This window comes from Ovis canadensis, chromosome 11, assembly GCF_042477335.2.
Source record: "Ovis canadensis isolate MfBH-ARS-UI-01 breed Bighorn chromosome 11, ARS-UI_OviCan_v2, whole genome shotgun sequence".
NCBI classification, from domain to species: domain Eukaryota; kingdom Metazoa; phylum Chordata; class Mammalia; order Artiodactyla; family Bovidae; genus Ovis; species Ovis canadensis.
The window spans coordinates 28,061,047-28,078,961 of NC_091255.1; the positions used below are offsets into that span (position 1 = coordinate 28,061,047).

General features: G+C 45.9%; 1 protein-coding gene across 27 annotated transcripts in view; it reads right to left on the bottom strand.

Moving 5' to 3' along the window:
- Positions 1–17,915, bottom strand: part of LYRM9 (LYR motif containing 9) — an 82,801-nt gene that overhangs the window by 52,180 nt on the left and 12,706 nt on the right. For 14 of the 27 annotated variants that reach the window (XR_011247000.1, XR_011246990.1, XR_011246991.1 and 11 more), the window contains one exon: positions 17,298–17,582. Coding sequence is in view for 4 of the 27 variants with exons in the window: in XM_069542694.1 (XP_069398795.1) it covers positions 17,571–17,582 (12 nt within the window). In the remaining 23 variants the exon portion in view is untranslated. Of the gene's footprint in view, positions 1–9,171; positions 11,193–12,079; positions 12,476–15,017; positions 15,232–15,430; positions 17,583–17,915 lie in introns of those variants that run through there. The other 13 variants (XM_069542694.1, XM_069542692.1, XM_069542695.1 and 10 more) reach the window with 6 other exon arrangements.

The following is a 17,915-nucleotide window of genomic DNA, read 5'->3' on the forward strand; positions in this document are numbered from 1 at the left end:
TGCACGGTGATGACCCAGAGAGATGTTATGGTGAGTGAGGTGGGAGGGGGGTTCATGTTTGGGAATGCATGTACACCCGTGGTGGATTCAAGTCAATGTATGGCAAAACCAATACAGTATTGTAAAGTAAAATGAAGTAAAAAAAAAAAAAAAAAAGCGCATCAATTCTTCAGCACTCAGCCTTCTTCACAGTCCAACTCTCACATCCATACCTGACCACTGGAAAAACCAAAGCCTTGACTAGACAGACCTTTGTTGGCAAAGTAACATCTCTGCTTTTCAATATGCTATCTAGGTTGGTCATAACTTTCCTTTCGAGGAGTAAGCGTCTTTTAATTTCATGGCTGCAGTCACCATCTGCAGTGATTTTGGAGCCCCCCAAAATAAAGTCTGACACTGTTTCCCCTGTTTCCCCATCTATTTCCCATGAAGTGATGGGACCCGATGCCATGATCTTCGTTTTCTGAATGTTGAGCTTTAAGCCAACTTTTTCACTCTCCTCTTTCACTTTCATCAAGAGGGTTTTTAGTTCCTCTTCACTTTCTGCCATCGGAGAAGGCAATGGCACCCCACTCCAGTACTCTTGCCTGGAAAATCCCATGGATGGAGGAGCCTGGTAGGCTGCAGTCCATGGGGTCGCTAAGAGTCAGACATGACTGAGCGACTTCACGTTCACTTTTCCCCTTAATGCATTGGAGAAGGAAATGGCAACCCACTCCAGTGTTCTTGCCTGGAGAATCCCAGGGACAGGGGAGCCTGGTGGGCTGCCGTCTATGGGGTCGCACAGAGTCGGACACGACTGAAGCGACTTAGCAGCAGCAGCAGCACTTTCTGCCATGAGGGTGGTGTCATCTGCATATCTGAGGTTATTGATATTTCTCCTGGCAATCTTTATTCCAGCTTGTGCCTCTTCCAGCCCAGCGTTTCTCATGATGTATTCTGCATATAAGTTAAATAAGCAGGGTGACAGTATACAGCCTTGACATACTTCTTTTCCTATTTGGAACCAGGTTAGAAAAACCCAAATCAACAACAACAACAAAAAAAAAACAGGCTAAAGGAAAAATATGTACAGCTTTTCTGTACTTAGCATGACTTGAAAAGGAGACCCAAGAAACTGGTAACTTTGCTGCCTCTGGAAAGGGAAACCAGATGGCTGGGGAGTGGATTGTTGCTGTCATTTAGTCACTAAGTCATGTCCGACTCTTTTTCAACCCGCCAGGCTCCTCTGTCCATGGGATTTCCCAGGCAAGAATACCAGAGTGGGTTGCCATTTCCTTCTCCAGGGGATCTTCCCCACCCAGGGATCGAACCTGCATCTCCTGCATTGCAGGTAAATTCTTTTACGTCTGAGCCACCAGGGAAGCCTGGCGAGTGGGTGGAAGGGAGACTTTTACAGTGTCCCTTCTGAATTTTGAACTACGTGAACATCTTACAAATTCTAAAACTAAAAAAATTCACGTGGCAAGTACACGTTGGCTAAAGGAACTAATGAACTAGAAAACTGATTTATTAAATAAAGGGCTTCCAGTCAATACTCCTCTCTGCTCTTTAGAGGAAAAGGTTTTAGAGATTCCTAGCCTCTGCCCCTTCCCTAATTCCTGGCAGAGTCCCCACAGGGAATCACCAACAGAGGTGCTCTCTGGGTCTTCAGAAAGGCATGTGGGAAGAAAATATTTATTCTGGTCAACTGGCATAATTTCCAGGAAAGGCCTCCCTTTTTCATCCTGAAACCATGCTTTCATGTGGCCCCACAGAGACATGTCAGTTGGAGGACTTTGCCAAGCTTGTTTAATTAGGCTCCTTGCTGAAAAGCTGAGCCATTGGTCTCTCAGATAGCAGCTGGCCCCAAAAGATGCAATCACTTCTCCACAGGGAACTCTTTTTTAAAAAGTCTGATAGTTAACGCCTTCCTGCATACAAACCAGCATATAAAAATTATTTACAATGTTGAGAAAGGCAAAGTGAATAATACCAAAGCCTCCAGAACTGCAACAACCTGAAGAGCTGGTCTGTGAGTGCTGATTAAATTCCAGGGGAAAGGGTAGTGAATAGCACTGGTTTGTGTTTTGGGCAGCTCGGGTGTCATCACTTGACAAGGAGGATGAAAGGGAGACTGACCACTTCCCCGGGAGGAGGCTCCAGGTGCTCCAGGTGCCAGTGAAGGAGAGTCCCATCCTGCAGGCCTGCAGGCCAATAACAAAAGGAGCAACAGAAAAGAATGGGAGGAGTGGGGGCCTTAACCCCTTCTCCCCACATCTCCACTTGTACTATAATGTGATCATTTCTATAGCAATGCCTATAGAAATCCTGCCCACCCTACTCTACAGATGAGGAAACAGGCTCAGAAAAGTGCAGTAACTTGTCTAAAATCTTTACAACTAACACGTGTCCAGCTCAGGAAATGAGCCCAGGGCTCTCTAACGCAAGAATTCATTCACTTTAGGATTTTTATCAGAATTTGTTTTAGGAAGGAAGACTAGAATTTTTTTTAACCTTCTATCTGATTAAGTCAGACAGCTTTCCTTGCCAAGATTTTTTGCTCCTTTGTGTATGTGTGTGTGCTGTGAGGGATCTTAACTCCCCAACCAGGGATGGAATCCGTGCCTCCTGCAGTGGAAGCATGGCTTCTTAACCACTGGACTGCCAGGGAAGTCCCTATTCACTTTTTAAGTCAGAAACAATCATTTAGCTTTCAAGAACTTGTGCCATTTTTCTAATATTGCATCTCAATGTGCTATTTGACATCTGCACATTATTTCCACTTCCAACACAAGGAAGATGAATTCTTCCTTTTTCTTTCCTTCTCACCTTGAGTTAGTCCATATGAGCTGAATGAGGGATCCTCAAATTGTTTTATCAATCAGAAGACAAAGAGAAAATTCCCAGGAGTGCCAGGACAGCCAGAGCCCCTGATTGGAGGTAGGATCTGGCTGCTCTGGTTATTTGGGTATTCACTTCCCATAAACTGTGTCTTTTGACTTTTTGAAGACAAAACTGGGAGATACAATCTTATGTTAGCAGTGTGGACTTGTGTTAGACCTAAGAAAAACTTCTTAACGTATGATAAAAGAATGCAAGAAACAGATAATATTAATAAAATCAATGCTTCTTGTGCATCCATAACTATGGCTACCCAGAAAGGAGCATTAATTCAAGCTGAAAGGAAGAGATGAAGGCACACATCATGAAGGTGTGCACGTGTGTGTGTGCTCAGGCATGTCTGACTCCTTGCGATCCCAGGGACTGTAGACCGCCAGGCTCCTCTGTCTATGGGATTATCCTGGCAAGAATACTGGATGGGTTACTATTTCTTCCTCCAGGGAATCTTCCCGACGTAGGGATCAAACAAGAGTCTCCTGTATCTCCTGGATTGGCAGGCATCAGGGATCAAATATCAACAAGCAAATTATTCGTCTCTGACTGGTCGGTCCAGAAAATGCTGAACTTTGCCCTGCACACAAGGATGTTGCCTAGTACTATTGGTGATGTAATTTGACTATCATTGAAAATGTCTGTCTTTGTCAACCTGAACAAATCCAAAATGACCAACAAGGAAAGTAAAGGGCACAACACCTTACCTGCTTTTTCACAGTGATGGTTTTCTGTCTACCAGGACCCAAGGTTCAGCTCGCTTCCAAACAGCAAGGACCTGGCTAATTCCTCTCTCTCTCTGTGCCCACAACAGCTCACCGAGTAAGTTCTAATTTCGATGATGAGCAATGCAGGGCCCCATCAGGTTCTGATCCATCATTGAGAGCTTTTGTTTTTGCCTGTGGATTAGGAGTAAGAGGCTCTCCTGTCATCTCACTTAATGGAAGTGAGAAACATATAGGATAGCTCTTTGAAAAAGTTGAAAATTTGATATTCAAATGTCATGATTTTATTGTTAACAACAGCAATTGTTTCTTGCTTTTCCCAGCTAATTTTTTTTTTCCTGTTCTTAGGGAAAAAAAGAAAGTAATAATAGCTACAGCCTTCTCAGGAGCAGGGAATGCTGTTCAATGAGAGCTTTCTAAATGGCTGTTTATTATTAACACTCACAGAATTTCTTCTTTTACACATCTCTTTTGGAATGGAGAGTCCTCTAGGGAATGATGGCACCATCCACTTTCTGTGAAATGCCTCTTGGGTCTGACTCAGTGTGAATGATGAAGCAGGATGGTTGATCAGCCTGATATAAACACATGCCTCCCCCCCAGCTGCATTTCTGCCTTCTGTTTCTCTGACCCAGTCCTCTACCCTCAACTTTTCCTTGACTCCATCCACAGTGCTTATAAAGGGGTTTCAGTCCCCCCATAATTTCTATTAAGCCATTCTAAAGATCCCTTCCATAAACACACAATCCATAAAAAGCAGTATGATTGCTGCCTTTGGGCAGCATCAGACTATCTTTTAGCTGCTCCCCTCCCAACCAGACTGCTATGCCAAGCCCCTTCCATCAGGCGACTGTTGAGAACACACAGCCACCACCCACTGTGGCAGCCTCCACCTGGCTGAGTAATCCCATTCAATCGGCAAAACTTGACTGAGTGCTGGAGTCATACAAACCCGGCATCAATTCTGGTTCTACCATTAACGTCTGTGAGAGCCTGGGCCAGTCCTTCTCTCCCCTGAGCTTGTGTCCTCATCAGTCAATGGAAACATGAATGCTTCCTCTCGTGGTGGCTGCCAGAATTCGAGATAACATACACCAAGCATCCACCTCCATATCAAGTACCCACGAAAGACACGCAGAAAGGGTAGATATTGAGTAACTATGAGAAACGTTCTAGAGATGGTAGAATTCTTAGGGAGAGATCGGAGTTGCCTGTGGACAGAGGTCAAGAAAGACTTTGTAGAGGAGCTTTGCAAGAAGGGTAAGGAATCTGGCAGATGGACTGAGGGGAGGGCACACCAGGTAGGGGAACAGAAACAAAGCTGGGACTGGAGCCCAAACCCCTGGGCCCAGTGGGGCAGGTAACAGGATGCAGCTGCAGCTGAGTAGGAGTGGGGAGGGAGGCTTGGGAGAGGAGGCCAGAGCCAGGAAGAAGCTAGATAAGAAGGGCCTTTTAGAGTCATTGTTAAGTTGTAGGGCACATGGTTTGGCCCACAATATAGTAAGATTTCTGCAGCAATGGCCAGTCAGAATACATTAATTACACTAGCAACTGGATAATGAGAATTGAATGTCATATATTATAACCCTCCAAAATATAAGGGCCTCTGAGCTGATGGAAACCTTTGTAACACTTCCAAGTCACACCAGGGTCTGCTGAGAGGCTGGTCCAGGAGGAATATCTCGGCAAAAGCGGGAGATGGAATGAACAGGGAGAGAACATCCAAGACCAAATCCTTGAGGGTCGAGAGAAGAGGAAACAAAATATAAATCTTAAGCCCAGGGATCAAGGAACTCAAAGATACAGGGCTGAAATGATGTGGCCTGGGAGGTAGGATGAACGACATGTGAATGAAGAGCACTGGCTTTGAATTCAATCCCAGTCCTACTGTCCACTGGCTGTGTGACCCTGGGCAAATTGTTTTACTTCTCTGGGCCTTAATTCTTTCATCTGCAAAGTGAGGCTAGTAATAGTATATACCTCTCAGAGAAAATTGAAGCAAGGCACCTATAACTTGACTGCCTAGCAGGTAACAAGTATTAAAAATATAATAATTCATAATAGTGATTCCAGAATACCCTCTTTCCCTCTCTTTTTTCCCCCTCTACCATCTTGCCCTCTGTCTTTTGTTTTCCTTGCAAAACCTAAAAGGACGGTATTTTCAAGAATCCCTGTCTTCAGCAATGTTTTGCCTTTCTTCATTTTGTTTCTGAGGACAGAGAACAAGTTAGGAGATCACCCTCCCTTGATCATGGAGGAAGCTATGACATAAAGGACTCCAAATCCTATCAATGATGGTTGGGCCATTTAAAGAAAAACCATGCAGTGAAATTGACTTCTGGGGGCAAGTACAGGTCTATGAATTTCAACACATGTACAGATTCATGTGACCACTACTCCAATAGGACACAGAACAGCCTTTTCACCCCCAAATCTTCCTCACACTACCTCTTGATAGATACACGCTCCCACTACCCCAACCTCTGGTAACCACTGATCCGTCGTCAGTTAGCGTAGCTTTGTCTGAGACTGTCATGTAAGTGGAATCATAACCTATGTAAGCTTGGTTACATGTAAACTATGCTTCTCTTATCGTCATAATGCCATTGAGATTAATTCAAGCTGGTTTATGTATCACTAGTTAGTTCCTTTTGATTGCTGAGTAGTATTCCATGTTTGGACCCTTTGAAGAGAAGACACAAGCATCCTTGGTGCTATTTCTTTTGTGAAGGTTGCCTTAGTGAAATTCAAAGCCATTGGTTCCAAGTAACAAATGACGTATTTTTAATGTCTTCAGCCATGCACTCAGTTCTTAACTAATTTTTCCCTATGAGAATATGATCCCCTCCAAAAAAAAACCAAAAAACAAAAACCATATAACCTAATGTATGTGCTTCCCCTGTTGGGAGATAATCACTGAGAGATGGCTAAACGTAGGCATCACTGGCATCCCACCTCACATGGTCCTCCTGCCTCCAGCCAGGTTCCAGGCTGCCCACATGGTCTCAGAGGCAACCACACCATGGATCTTCTGCGACAGCTTCCAAAGCCACTCCATGCCCACCTCAAGTGGCCTCGGTTTCAGCTGTCTGATGCCCCACCACTGCTCCCCATCAAGGGGACCAGCCATGTCTCTGGGGCTTTTTGCTGCCATGCTCACATCACTCTCCTTCACTTCACTCCTGTGAACCCATTCATATCTGTGGCCACTCATTTCTTCCTCCCATCATTACTCCATTGTTCTCACTGAGAGAAGGCCCTCTCCTGACCAGAGGGCGTTTTTTTTTTTTTCCAGTTTTATTGAGATATAACTGACACGTGACGACCTTGTGTAATAGTTTAAGGTGTACAATGTGTGGACTTGATGCACTTCTATGTTGCAAAATGATTACTGCCATTAATGATTAAAAACCCCATCTCATAAAATTACCATTTTTTAAATTTTTGAGAACATTTAAGATATATTCTCCTTGAAACTTTCAAGTTTATAATTTATAAAATGCACAGTTTATAAAAGTATTGCTAGCTGTAATCACCATGCTATACACTAGACCCCACAGGACATATTTATCTTATAATTGAAACTCTGTACCCTTTATCCCCCCTTTCATCCCACACCCCAGCCCCTGGTAACCACCACTCTACTATCTCTAAGAATTCAGCTTTTTTAGATTTCTCAGGTAAGTGAGACCATATATAGTTAGTTGTCCTTCTGTCTGACTTATTTCTCTTAGCACAGTGCCCTCAGGGTCCACACGTGCTGTTGCAAATGGCAGGCTTTCTTTCCTTCCTACGCTGAATAGTATTCCATATGGCACATCTTCTTTATCTATTCATCCATTGACAACACACTTAAGTCAATTCCATATCTTGCCTATTGCGAAGAGTGCTGCACTGAACAGGGGAGTACAGATCTCTCTGCCATATCCTGATTTCAATTCCCTTGGATACACACCCAGAAGCGGGGTTGCTGGGTCACATGATAGCTCTATCTTTAATTGTTTAAAAGGAATCTCCATGCTGTTCTCCATGGTGGCTGAACCAATTTAATTCCCATCAATCCTTGCTAACACTTAGCTCCTCTGACCAGAGTTGTAATTCTTGTACCAGAATCCCGAACAAGATGGCCTGGCTCTTGCAATGTCATAGTGCACCCTAAATTATCAAGTCGATTATTACTCTCTCTCAGTCTCTAAGACTGATGGGAATAGCTTGAGTTGAGTCAGGGGAACATTTATAGTGTTGCACCTCAGTGTTGCTTCCAAAATTGTCCTTCCTTCAACCAGGGTCTGCCTTAAAGCGTTTTGTTTCTACCTTCCCAAAATTTAAATTTTCAGCTCGCTGCGTGTGGCGGATGGTCTCCAAAGGCGGCCACCATCAATGTCTCTCTCCATTGTATGCGCATGCTACTCCTTCCATCAAGATGTAAAGTCTAGGAACTACGCTGGTGGTCCAGCGGTTAAGATTCCACCGTTCCAGTACCTCCACTGCAGCAGACATTGTAGCAGATCCCTGGCTGGGGAGTCAGATCCCGCATGCTGCACATGGTGCAGCCAAAAGAGAGATGCAGAGTCTAGTTCCTCTTTCCTTGACTCAGGGCTAGCCCTGGGACTTGCTCCAACCAACAGAATGAGGCAGAAGCGTCATTCCAGTCCAGACTTTGAGGACATGCAAAAGGTGAAACTCACGTACTCTGAGGAAGGCAGCCACCACACAGTAAAGAAATGCATGGTCTTCTGAATGACAGACCATGTGGAGAAGCCACACAGAGGAAAACCAGGGTGCCACACATTTAAGTGAAATCTTCCCAAACCTTTCAGCTCAGCCCAGCTACCATCTGAACAGAGTGGCCCAGCTCTCACTACTTGCCACCACCCAACCAAGCCCTGCCTGGATTCCTGACAGACAGAATAATGAGGAATAATAAGTCGTTGCCATTCTGAGCCACTAAATTTTGAGGTAACTTGTTACCCAGCAATAGATATGAAAAACATGGAAAGAATCCTTCAGGTTTTCAAGAGGTAGCTTTTGCCCTTTTCCTTGCTTCAGCATCTTAGCCACAGCCAGACCTATGTTTCAACTTGTCTTCATGCTTCCCAGAAGGGCTTGAAGATCTTTGTGCAAACAGAAGCCCTGGTCACTTCTGAAATGTGCCCTGACATGCCAGCCCCCACATGTGACATGAAAATATGACTCCTCCTTTCTCCTCACATTTCTTTTCTGATAGAAGTTTTTAGGAAGTTAAAATGAGTTTGCTTTCCCTAATCAGTGAAATAATGTATGTGTGTGCTAAGTTGCTTCAGTTGGGTCCGACTCTGTGTGACCCTGTGGACTATAGCTCACCAGGCTCCTCTGTCCATGGGATTCTCCAGGCAAGAATACTGGAGTGGACTGCCATGCCCTCCTCCAGGGGATCTTCTCAACCCAGGGATTGAACCCCTGTCTCTTACATCTTATGCACTGGCAGGCAGATTCTTTACCACTAGTGCCACCTGGGAAGCCCAGGAAATAATGTACAGAGAGAAATCAAATTGGCCCCAGACAACCTCCAGAGCAAGGAGACCCCATGCAATTAACAATCATAGCAGCTACATTTATTTAGCGTTAGCCATGTACCAGGCTCCAGGTTAAGTATGTTACATGCAGTATCTCACTGAATCCTCAGAACAGCACTAGGAGACAGCTATTATTTTTGTCTCCATCATCCAAATGAGAAAAGTGTGGCTTAGTAACACTGAGTAACTTTCCCAAAGTCACATAGCTATTAGTCCATTTTTAACAAGATCAGACATCTTCTGGGCTGTGGTAGCCATATACACATCACAGAGACACCTCAGTTCAGTGCTTTCAGGCACAGAAAATGCTAAGGACAAGACCTCAGCACTTCCTGATCCTTTTCATTCCTTGGCTTATGTTAAAAGGGACACTATAAGTATGGCATGCTGGGATAATGGGTTGAGGTTGCTTCAAGTGGAGGTGACAAACCTAGGGCACTCCAGCTGGGAAACTCAGTTAAACTTTTTGTAATCCAAAGTCACTTCATTTCCTCAAGTCTCTTTGTATCTCTTAGACTTCTAAGAGGGGATGAGAATTTTTTATAAAGTTTTTAACATAACAATGTAGATAGGTTATCACCTCAGAGCCTCTGGAAGAGCAGCCTTCAGTCTCTAGAAAGGGCCCAACCTGGGAGACGCGAGTTCTTGAGATGTGACCCTGGACAAATGCCTTAGCTTCGGTAAGCTTGTCTCTCTCTGAAGAAAGGGGAGAACCATCTCACAGGATTATAAACTGAGCACAGTTGAGTGCAGAAGGCATGAGGACTGGCCCTTGTTCCCAGTAGAAAAATTCAGCTTTGGACACCACTGGAAAGAGAAGACAATTGTTTCCTTCAACAGAAACTCATCAAGGAGGGTGAGTTCAGTTAAGTCGCTCAGTTGTGTCCGACTCTTTACAACCCCATGAACCGCAGCACATCAGGCCTCCCTATCCATCACCAACTCCCCAACCCATGTCCACTGAGTCGGTGATGCCATCCAACCATCTCATCCTCTGTCGTCCCCTTCTCCTCCTGCCCTCAAACATTCCCAGCATCAGGGTCTTTTCCAATGAGTCAGCTTTTCGCATGAGGTGGCCAAAGTACTGGAGTTTCAGCTTCAACATCAGTCCTTCCAATGAACACCCAGGACTGATCTCCTTTAGGATGGACTGGTTGGATCTCCTTGCAGTCCAAGGGACTCTCAAGAGTCTTCTCCAGCACCACAGTTCAAAAACATCAATTCTTCGGCACTCAGCTTTCTTTATAGTCCAACTCTCACATCCATACATGACTACTGGAAAAACCATAGCCTTGACTAGATGGACCTTTATTGGCAGAGTAATGTCTCTGCTTTTTAATATGCTACCTAGGTTGGTCATAACTTTCCTTCCAAGGAGTAAGCATCTTTTAATTTCATGGCTGCACTCACCATCAGCAGTGATTTTGGAGCCCCCCAAAATAAAGTCTGACACTGTTTCCACTGTTTCTCCATCTATTTCCCATGAAGTGATGGGACCCGATGTCATGATCTTAGTTTTCCAAATATTGAGCTTTAAGCCAACTTTTTCACTCTCCTCTTTCACTTTCATCAAGAGGCTCTTTAGTTCTTCTTCACTTTCTGCCATAAGGGTGGTGTCATCTGCATATCTGAGATGATTGATATTTCTCCCAGCAATCTTGATTCCAGCTTGTGCTTCTTCCAGCCCAGCATTTCTCATGATGTACTCTGCATAGAAGTTAAATAAGCAGGGTGACAATATACAGCCTTGACGTACTCCTTTTCCTATTTGGAACCAGTCTGTTGTTCCATGTCCAGTTCTAACTGTTGCTTCCTGACCTGCATATAGATTTCTCAAGAGGCAGGTCAGGTGGTCTGGTATTCCCATCTCTCAGAATTTTCCACAGTTGATTGTGATCCACACAGTCAAAGGCTTTGGCATAGTCAATAAAGCAGAAATAAGTGTTTTTCTGGAACTCCCTTGCTTTTTCGATGATCCAACAGATGTTGGCAACTTGATCTCTGGTTCATCTGCCTTTTCTAAAACCAGCTTGAACATCTGGAAGTTCACGGTTCATGTATTACTAAAGCCTGGCTTGGAGAATTTTAAGCATTACTTTACTAGCGTAAGGTATCAAGGAGGGTATCTTCTAGAAATTAATGATAGACTGGGTGGTACCCTTCAGATGCACTGGGATTTATTCAGTTTTCTCCTGGCATCTAATTTCATTTTCTTTTTAGGAGTTTTATTGAGATGTAATTCACATACCACACAATTCACTCATTTAAAGTACACAATTCAGTGGTTTCTGACATACTCAAGAGTTGTACAATCATGATCTAGTTTTAAAATATTTTCATCACTCCATAAAGAAACCCCGTACCAATTAGCAGTCACTCTTGCTCCTCCCAGTACCTATGTCCCAAGCCTCTAAGTTAACCTGCTTTATGTCGCCATAGATCTGCCTGTTATGGACATTTCACATAAATGGAATCATGCAGCTTCGCATTCTGTGACTAGCTTCTTTCATTTAGCATAGCAAGGTTCACCCGTATCGCAGGGTGTATCCGGGCTTCATTCCTTTTCATTATTATTGTATGACTACACTGCATTTCCTCATCTATTCATCAGTTGATGGATATTTGGGTTCTTTGCTTTTCTTGTCGCTATTATGAATAACACCATGAGCATTCATGTACAAGTGTTTTGTGTGGATGCGTGTCATTTCCCTTGGGTACATACACAGGAGTACAATCACTGAGTCATGTGGTAACTCCACATTTAACATTTTGGAAAACTTCAGAACTGTTTTCCAAAGCAGCTGCAATGTTTGACATTCCCACCAGTAGTATATCAACGTTCCAAGCTCCACAAGCAGTGGTTTCTAACACAGCCAATTATGTACAGGGGCCCCAGGACCAGAGAGATGAAATCAACAGCATAGCTAAGATGAAGAATCAGATAAGAATGTTTATTTACCTACATGCCTAGAGGTTGGAAGTTGAACCTAGAAGACAGGTTGGCCCCCTGGGCAAATCTTATCACTCCCATTAAAGAATTTTAAAGATTCAGGGTAATCAGTTCAGTTCAGTCGCTCAGTCGTGTCCAACTCTTTGCGACCCCATGAATCGCAGCACGCCAGGCCTCCCTGTCCATCGCCAACTCTCGGAATTCACTCAGACTCACGTCCATCGAGTTGGTGATGCCATCCAGCCATCTCATCCTCTGTCGTCGCCTTCTCCTCCTGCCCCCAATCCCTCCCAGCATCAGAGTCTTTTCCAATGAGTCAACTCTTCGCATCAGGTGGCCAAAGTACTGGAGTTTCAGCTTTAGCATCATTCCTTCCAAAGGTGCAAACATCAGAAAAACATATTTTCAAAGTGATTAACCACTTCTCAGCCAGCAAATGTTATGTCATGTTTATAAATGTGGGTTAATGTCTATAAACAGAAACTTGATAGGGGGGAAAAAAAAAAAACTTATTCAGTTTGATTAAAAACTAGATTGCTGTGGATAGTCAAAAGTGCCCAAAATGAAATCTCTCCATATCTCCAGAAACCATACAGATCAATAAGGAGAGGAAATTAAAACACCCATAACCCAACCTTTTTGACTATGCCAAAGGCTTTGACTGTGTGGATCACAATCAACTGTGGAAAATTCTGAAAGAGATGGGAAGACCAGACCACCTGACCTGCCCCTTGAGAAAACTATATGCATGTCAGGAAGCAACAGTTAGAACTGGACATGGAACAACAGACTGGTTCAAATAGGAAAAGGAGTACGTCAAGGCTGTATATTGTCACCCTGCTTATTTAACTTCTATGCAGAGTACATCATGAGAAATGCTGGGCTGGAAGAAGCACAAGCTGGAATCAAGATTGCTGGGAGAAATATCAATCACCTCAGATATGCAGATGACACCACCCTTATGGCAGAAAGTGAAGAGGAACTAAAAAGCCTCGCTGTAAGTGAAAGAGCAGGGTGAAAAAGTTGGCTTAAAGCTCAACATTCAGAAAACTAAGATCATGGCATCTGGTCCCATCACTTCATGGGAAATAGATGGGGAAACAGTGTCAGACTTTTTTTGGGGGGCTCCAAAATTACTGCAGATGGTGATTGCAGCCATGAAATTAAAAGACACTTACTCCTTGGAAGGAAAGTTATGACCAATCTAGACAGCATATTTAAAAGCAGAGACGTTACTTTGCCAACAAAGGTCCATCTAGTCAAGGCTATGGTTTTTCCAGCAGTCATGTATGGATGTGAGAGTTGGGCTGAGTGTTGAAGAATTGATGCCTTTGAACTGTGGTGTTGGAGAAGACTCTTAAGAGTCCTTGGACTGCAAGGAGAGCCAACCAGTCCATCCTAAAGGAGATCAGTCCTGGGTGTTCACTGGAAGAACTGATGCTGAGGCTGAAACTCCAATACTTTGGCCACCTCATGCGAAGAGTAGACTCACTGGAAAAGACCCTGATGCTGGGAGGGATTGGGGGCAGGAGGAGAAGGGGACAACAGAGGATGAGATGGCTGGATGGCATCACCGACTCGTTGCACACGAGTTTGGGTGAACTCTGGGAGTTGGTGATGGACAGGGAGGCTGGGCGTGTTGCAGTTCACGGGGTCGCAAAGAGTCGGACATGACAGCGACTGAACTGAACTGAACCCAACCCTGACGGAATTACAGATGGAATTTTTGATATATAAAAGGTGCTTAATGTTGTTGAACCAATGAATTAAGTAAGTAAGAAAATATGATTGGTATCCAGATTAAGGCCCTAAACAAAGGTACCCACCAACACTCAGCAAGGAAATTATAGCTTCCCTGGTGACTCAGATGGTAAAGAATCCGCTTGCAATGCGGGAGATCTGGGTTGGATCCCTGGACTGGGGAGATCCCCTGGAGAAGGGAACAGCTACCACTCCAGTATTCTGGCCTGGAGAATTCCATGGACAGAGGAGCCTGTCAGGCTACAGTCCATGGGGTCGCAGACCCCATGGCGGGGGTTGGGATTTGCTCAGAGTTGGACAACTGAGCAACTTTCGCTTTCACCAACATCTAGCACAGTGCCTTGCACAGTATGGCAGCTTCACAGACATTTGTTGCATGCATTGAAGTCATGATCCTTGCCTCTGGAACTCACTGGTAAAGTAGTGAGGCCTTTAATTCCATAAATACCCAGTCTGAGTCTAGGGGTCTACATGGATAGCAGTGAGTCCCAAAGGAGGGGCATGCCCTTGAGAAGGCACTGAGCTTCATTCAAGGTCGTGCTCAGTCATTTCAGTTGTGCCCAACTCTTTGAGACCCTATGGACTATAGGCCACCAGGCTTCCCTGTCCACTGGGACCCTCCAGGAAACAATACTGGAGTGGGTTGCCATGCCCTCCTCCAGGAAATCTTCCCAACCTAGGGACAGAACCCACATCTCTTACATCTCCTGCACTGGCAGGCAGGGTCTTTACCACTAGCGCCATCAAGGTCCGGGTTCTCCAAACCATCAGAATCTATTTCTACCTCCTAACTGCTATCAATGGCTGTCAATACCATGGAGACACAGCCATCTGTGGAGAGAGTGGATCCCTTCTCACTGACATCTGGGGAGGTACGCTGTTCTCGTTCAGCTTTGAACAATGAATGCAGAAGAGGAGCTTCATTAGACCTCTGAAACTGACTAGGGCTCATAACCTTGAGGTTGGCTGAGCCTGAGGCCACTATGCCTGTTCACTTCAGCCACTGGACCAAAGCAGGCCTCTTGAATCACCAGTCTCACCTGTTCCCATTCCCAAACAAATGTGGGTTTTCTTACCCCCACTGCTGACCTCCCTCCCGCCCTGTCGATGCTGTTATCCGGTACCCTTGTCCCTTGCAATTAGATTCCTCACCCTCCTCAGCACCCGAACCTGTCCTTGCTCATACGTCTCTTCCTATCTGGCATGCTCTTCTTGCCTCTCTTGTTCACCTGAAAAAAACATTCTTTCCTCTATGAAGACTGAGCTTAAGCATGATGAAGGTGTTTTCTGCTTCCCCTCACATCATGTCTTCCAAGATTTTCTTCATGTTAAACGCTGAATGCAAAGCAATCAGATGACACTGGTTCTTAAAAAAAAAAAAAAATACAATCTTAGGCAAAGTAACAAAGCCATGGTATCAAGAAAGGAGGTAAAAATCCTCTTAGTATTCTGCTTTATTCAGATTACACACAGAGACAGTGAGCTTCAAGTGCAGTCCATGGACTCCATGTGCAGTCCAAGGAATCCCCAAAATCCTTTCAGGAAATTCTCGAAGTCAAAACTGCTTCCATAGTAGTAATGAGACTTTATTTGAGCATCAGTGATAAGAACACACACACATATGTCAGTGGTTGGCCAGGAAATAATCACCACCTCCCAGCATCCCCCATTATTAGAAAGCAATAGACACTCCAACAGAAGCAGCACATCAGTCTGCCTGGCTTATCATCTTCCCATCAGCGAATGCTCAAAGCTCGCCACTGGGGCAGCAGGCACACAGCTGGCCAGCGCACGGTCCCTGCCCGCAAGGGGTTCACCCTCAGACAGGAGACAAGTACACGAAGAGATGGCTGCACAACCATCTCTTCAGTCCACGCCGCCTCACCCACACAGAACAGCGTGGGACTTCCTGAGCAAGCGGTGCTATTCCGAGCCTTTGGTGAAACTGCCTGTCTGCCAGGCGCCCCCTGCCACTCCCCCACCCCAAGCTACCAAAGGCGGCCCGCCCATGGTCCCCTCCTCTGACAGCAGGTTTCCCACTGGGGCAGATCCCACCTGGAAGAGAGATGCCTCAACCTTCACGCAAGTTCTGAAATGTTATCTTTACCTAGGACCGGACATTTCAATTAATGAGTTGAAACATGAAAGAATGATCCCTCCTGGCAGCTTTCTGTCTGCCTGCCTCTAACCCTCAACATCAAACACGACAGCACACAGTAGGGAACATACACCAGAGCTCCGACGTATTTACTTCATGATCTGCTGATCAGCTGAACGCACATGGGCGTATCTGAGTCACTGTAAGTCACGTGATTGCAAGCTCATCCTCTGGCTGGGAGTCCTCGGGGTATACTCATCACTGGTGTGGTCTCTCCTTGCATCTTCTCGCTGCTCCACCCGCTCCAGCCGGTCACCCCAACGTTCCCTGCTTGCCCTCCCCGCTTCCTCCCTCTCACCCTGCTGCTGTCCTTCCCCTCTTAAATCTAGAGGGTTTGGTACATTCACAGACCCAACTTAGTCTATCTCTTGAAAAGGGTTCAATCTCTTGAAAAGGAGCTCCCGTCTCCTTGGCTCCCCAGGCCAGGTCCTGGGTGAAGCACTTGGTATACATTAGGGCTTATGACTCCTCACTGCAGCCCCGTGAGGTAGGTACAGTCATTACTGCCTGGATAGATGGGAAACCAGGACTGAAGGAGGCGAGGTGAGTTCCCCGAGAGCACTTTGTGTGGAGCTGGGACACGACACAGGTCTGCCTTCTCCACGGACTTCAGGCTCACGACAACCCTCACGACTGCTTGCTTGCTCCTCCTCCCTTGCCTTCTAAGATGGAGCTGAAGTAGGCAAGGGCTAGGCACACGCAGCCTGAACCCATCGGAGTCTACTGCAGCTGCCCTGGCATTTTTTGTTTTGGCACTCTGAGACACAACAGATCCCACGAAGATAAGGACCAGGGCTTCTGTCTCTCTGGGCTGGGAGGGTCGGTGTCAGGAAGAGCAGCTGCTGGGCAGACGCCCGGGCACAGGCAACTGTGAGGGCTCGGGGCCTGGGGTGACAAGCAGGGACAGCAGACGCACAGAGAGCTAAGAGCTGATGTGGAGCGAGCCAGAGAGACGCGGGAGCACCGCAAGAGCGCCAGAGGCCGGCTTCCTCAGAAGGACATTCACCCGCCCCACCGCATACCATGTCCTGTGTCAGGCTCTTTGATTTCATCTAATCCTAACGAAGGAAGAAATGGACTTGAAGCCAACACCCTTGAAAAGCCAGTGAGCTGAGCTCCAAACCCAGATCAGCCTGATTGTAAAGCCCAGGCCCTGTCCTCTGCACAGGCTGCTGTGTGAGGGGACGTCAGCTCCACCTCTCAAACGACGACGTCCAGAGTAAATGAATCACTTTCAGAGCAAAATGAGAAAACACCTTCTCCCCAAAGCTCACCTCATCACCAGCTGGAAAAGCAAATGTGAAGGACGCTGGGGACACAAATGTGGCAGGAAGCGCAGTCTGAGCAAACGACAGCTTCTCCTATCGCTGACTTCCTGCTCCCAGCCAACCAGGCCGGTGGATATCCCAGCACGGCTGCTGCTGCTGCTAGGGCTGGGCGAAGCGTGGATATCCCAGCACGGCTGCTGCTGCTGCTAGGGCTGGGTGAAGCGAGGGCTCTCCATGTCAGTGTCTCCAAGGCAGCTGCACTCTTCACGCCCTGGAGTCTCAGTTTTTATACTGTAAGACAGAGAGATCATTAGGAGTGGGTGAGGGAACCCAGCAGGGAAGGGAGGACCCAGGAAATCCTGAGAACTGTGGTCACTAGGCCTCAGCCGCCTCCTGCAGGGGCTTCATGGAGATGGTAGGACCCTGTCAGCGGGCAGCAGATGGTCAAGTCTCTAGCTGGTACCAGTGGAAAAGGAAGCTGATGGAGTTGGGGAGACGGGACAAGAATGACACCGGAACACTGGAACTGAAAACTGTGGTGGGTCCGGCCTTCTCTTCAAGCTGAGTCTTATTCAGAGGGCAAAAAAAGCATCTCAGGTTCTAGAAGACAACATTCAGAAACTA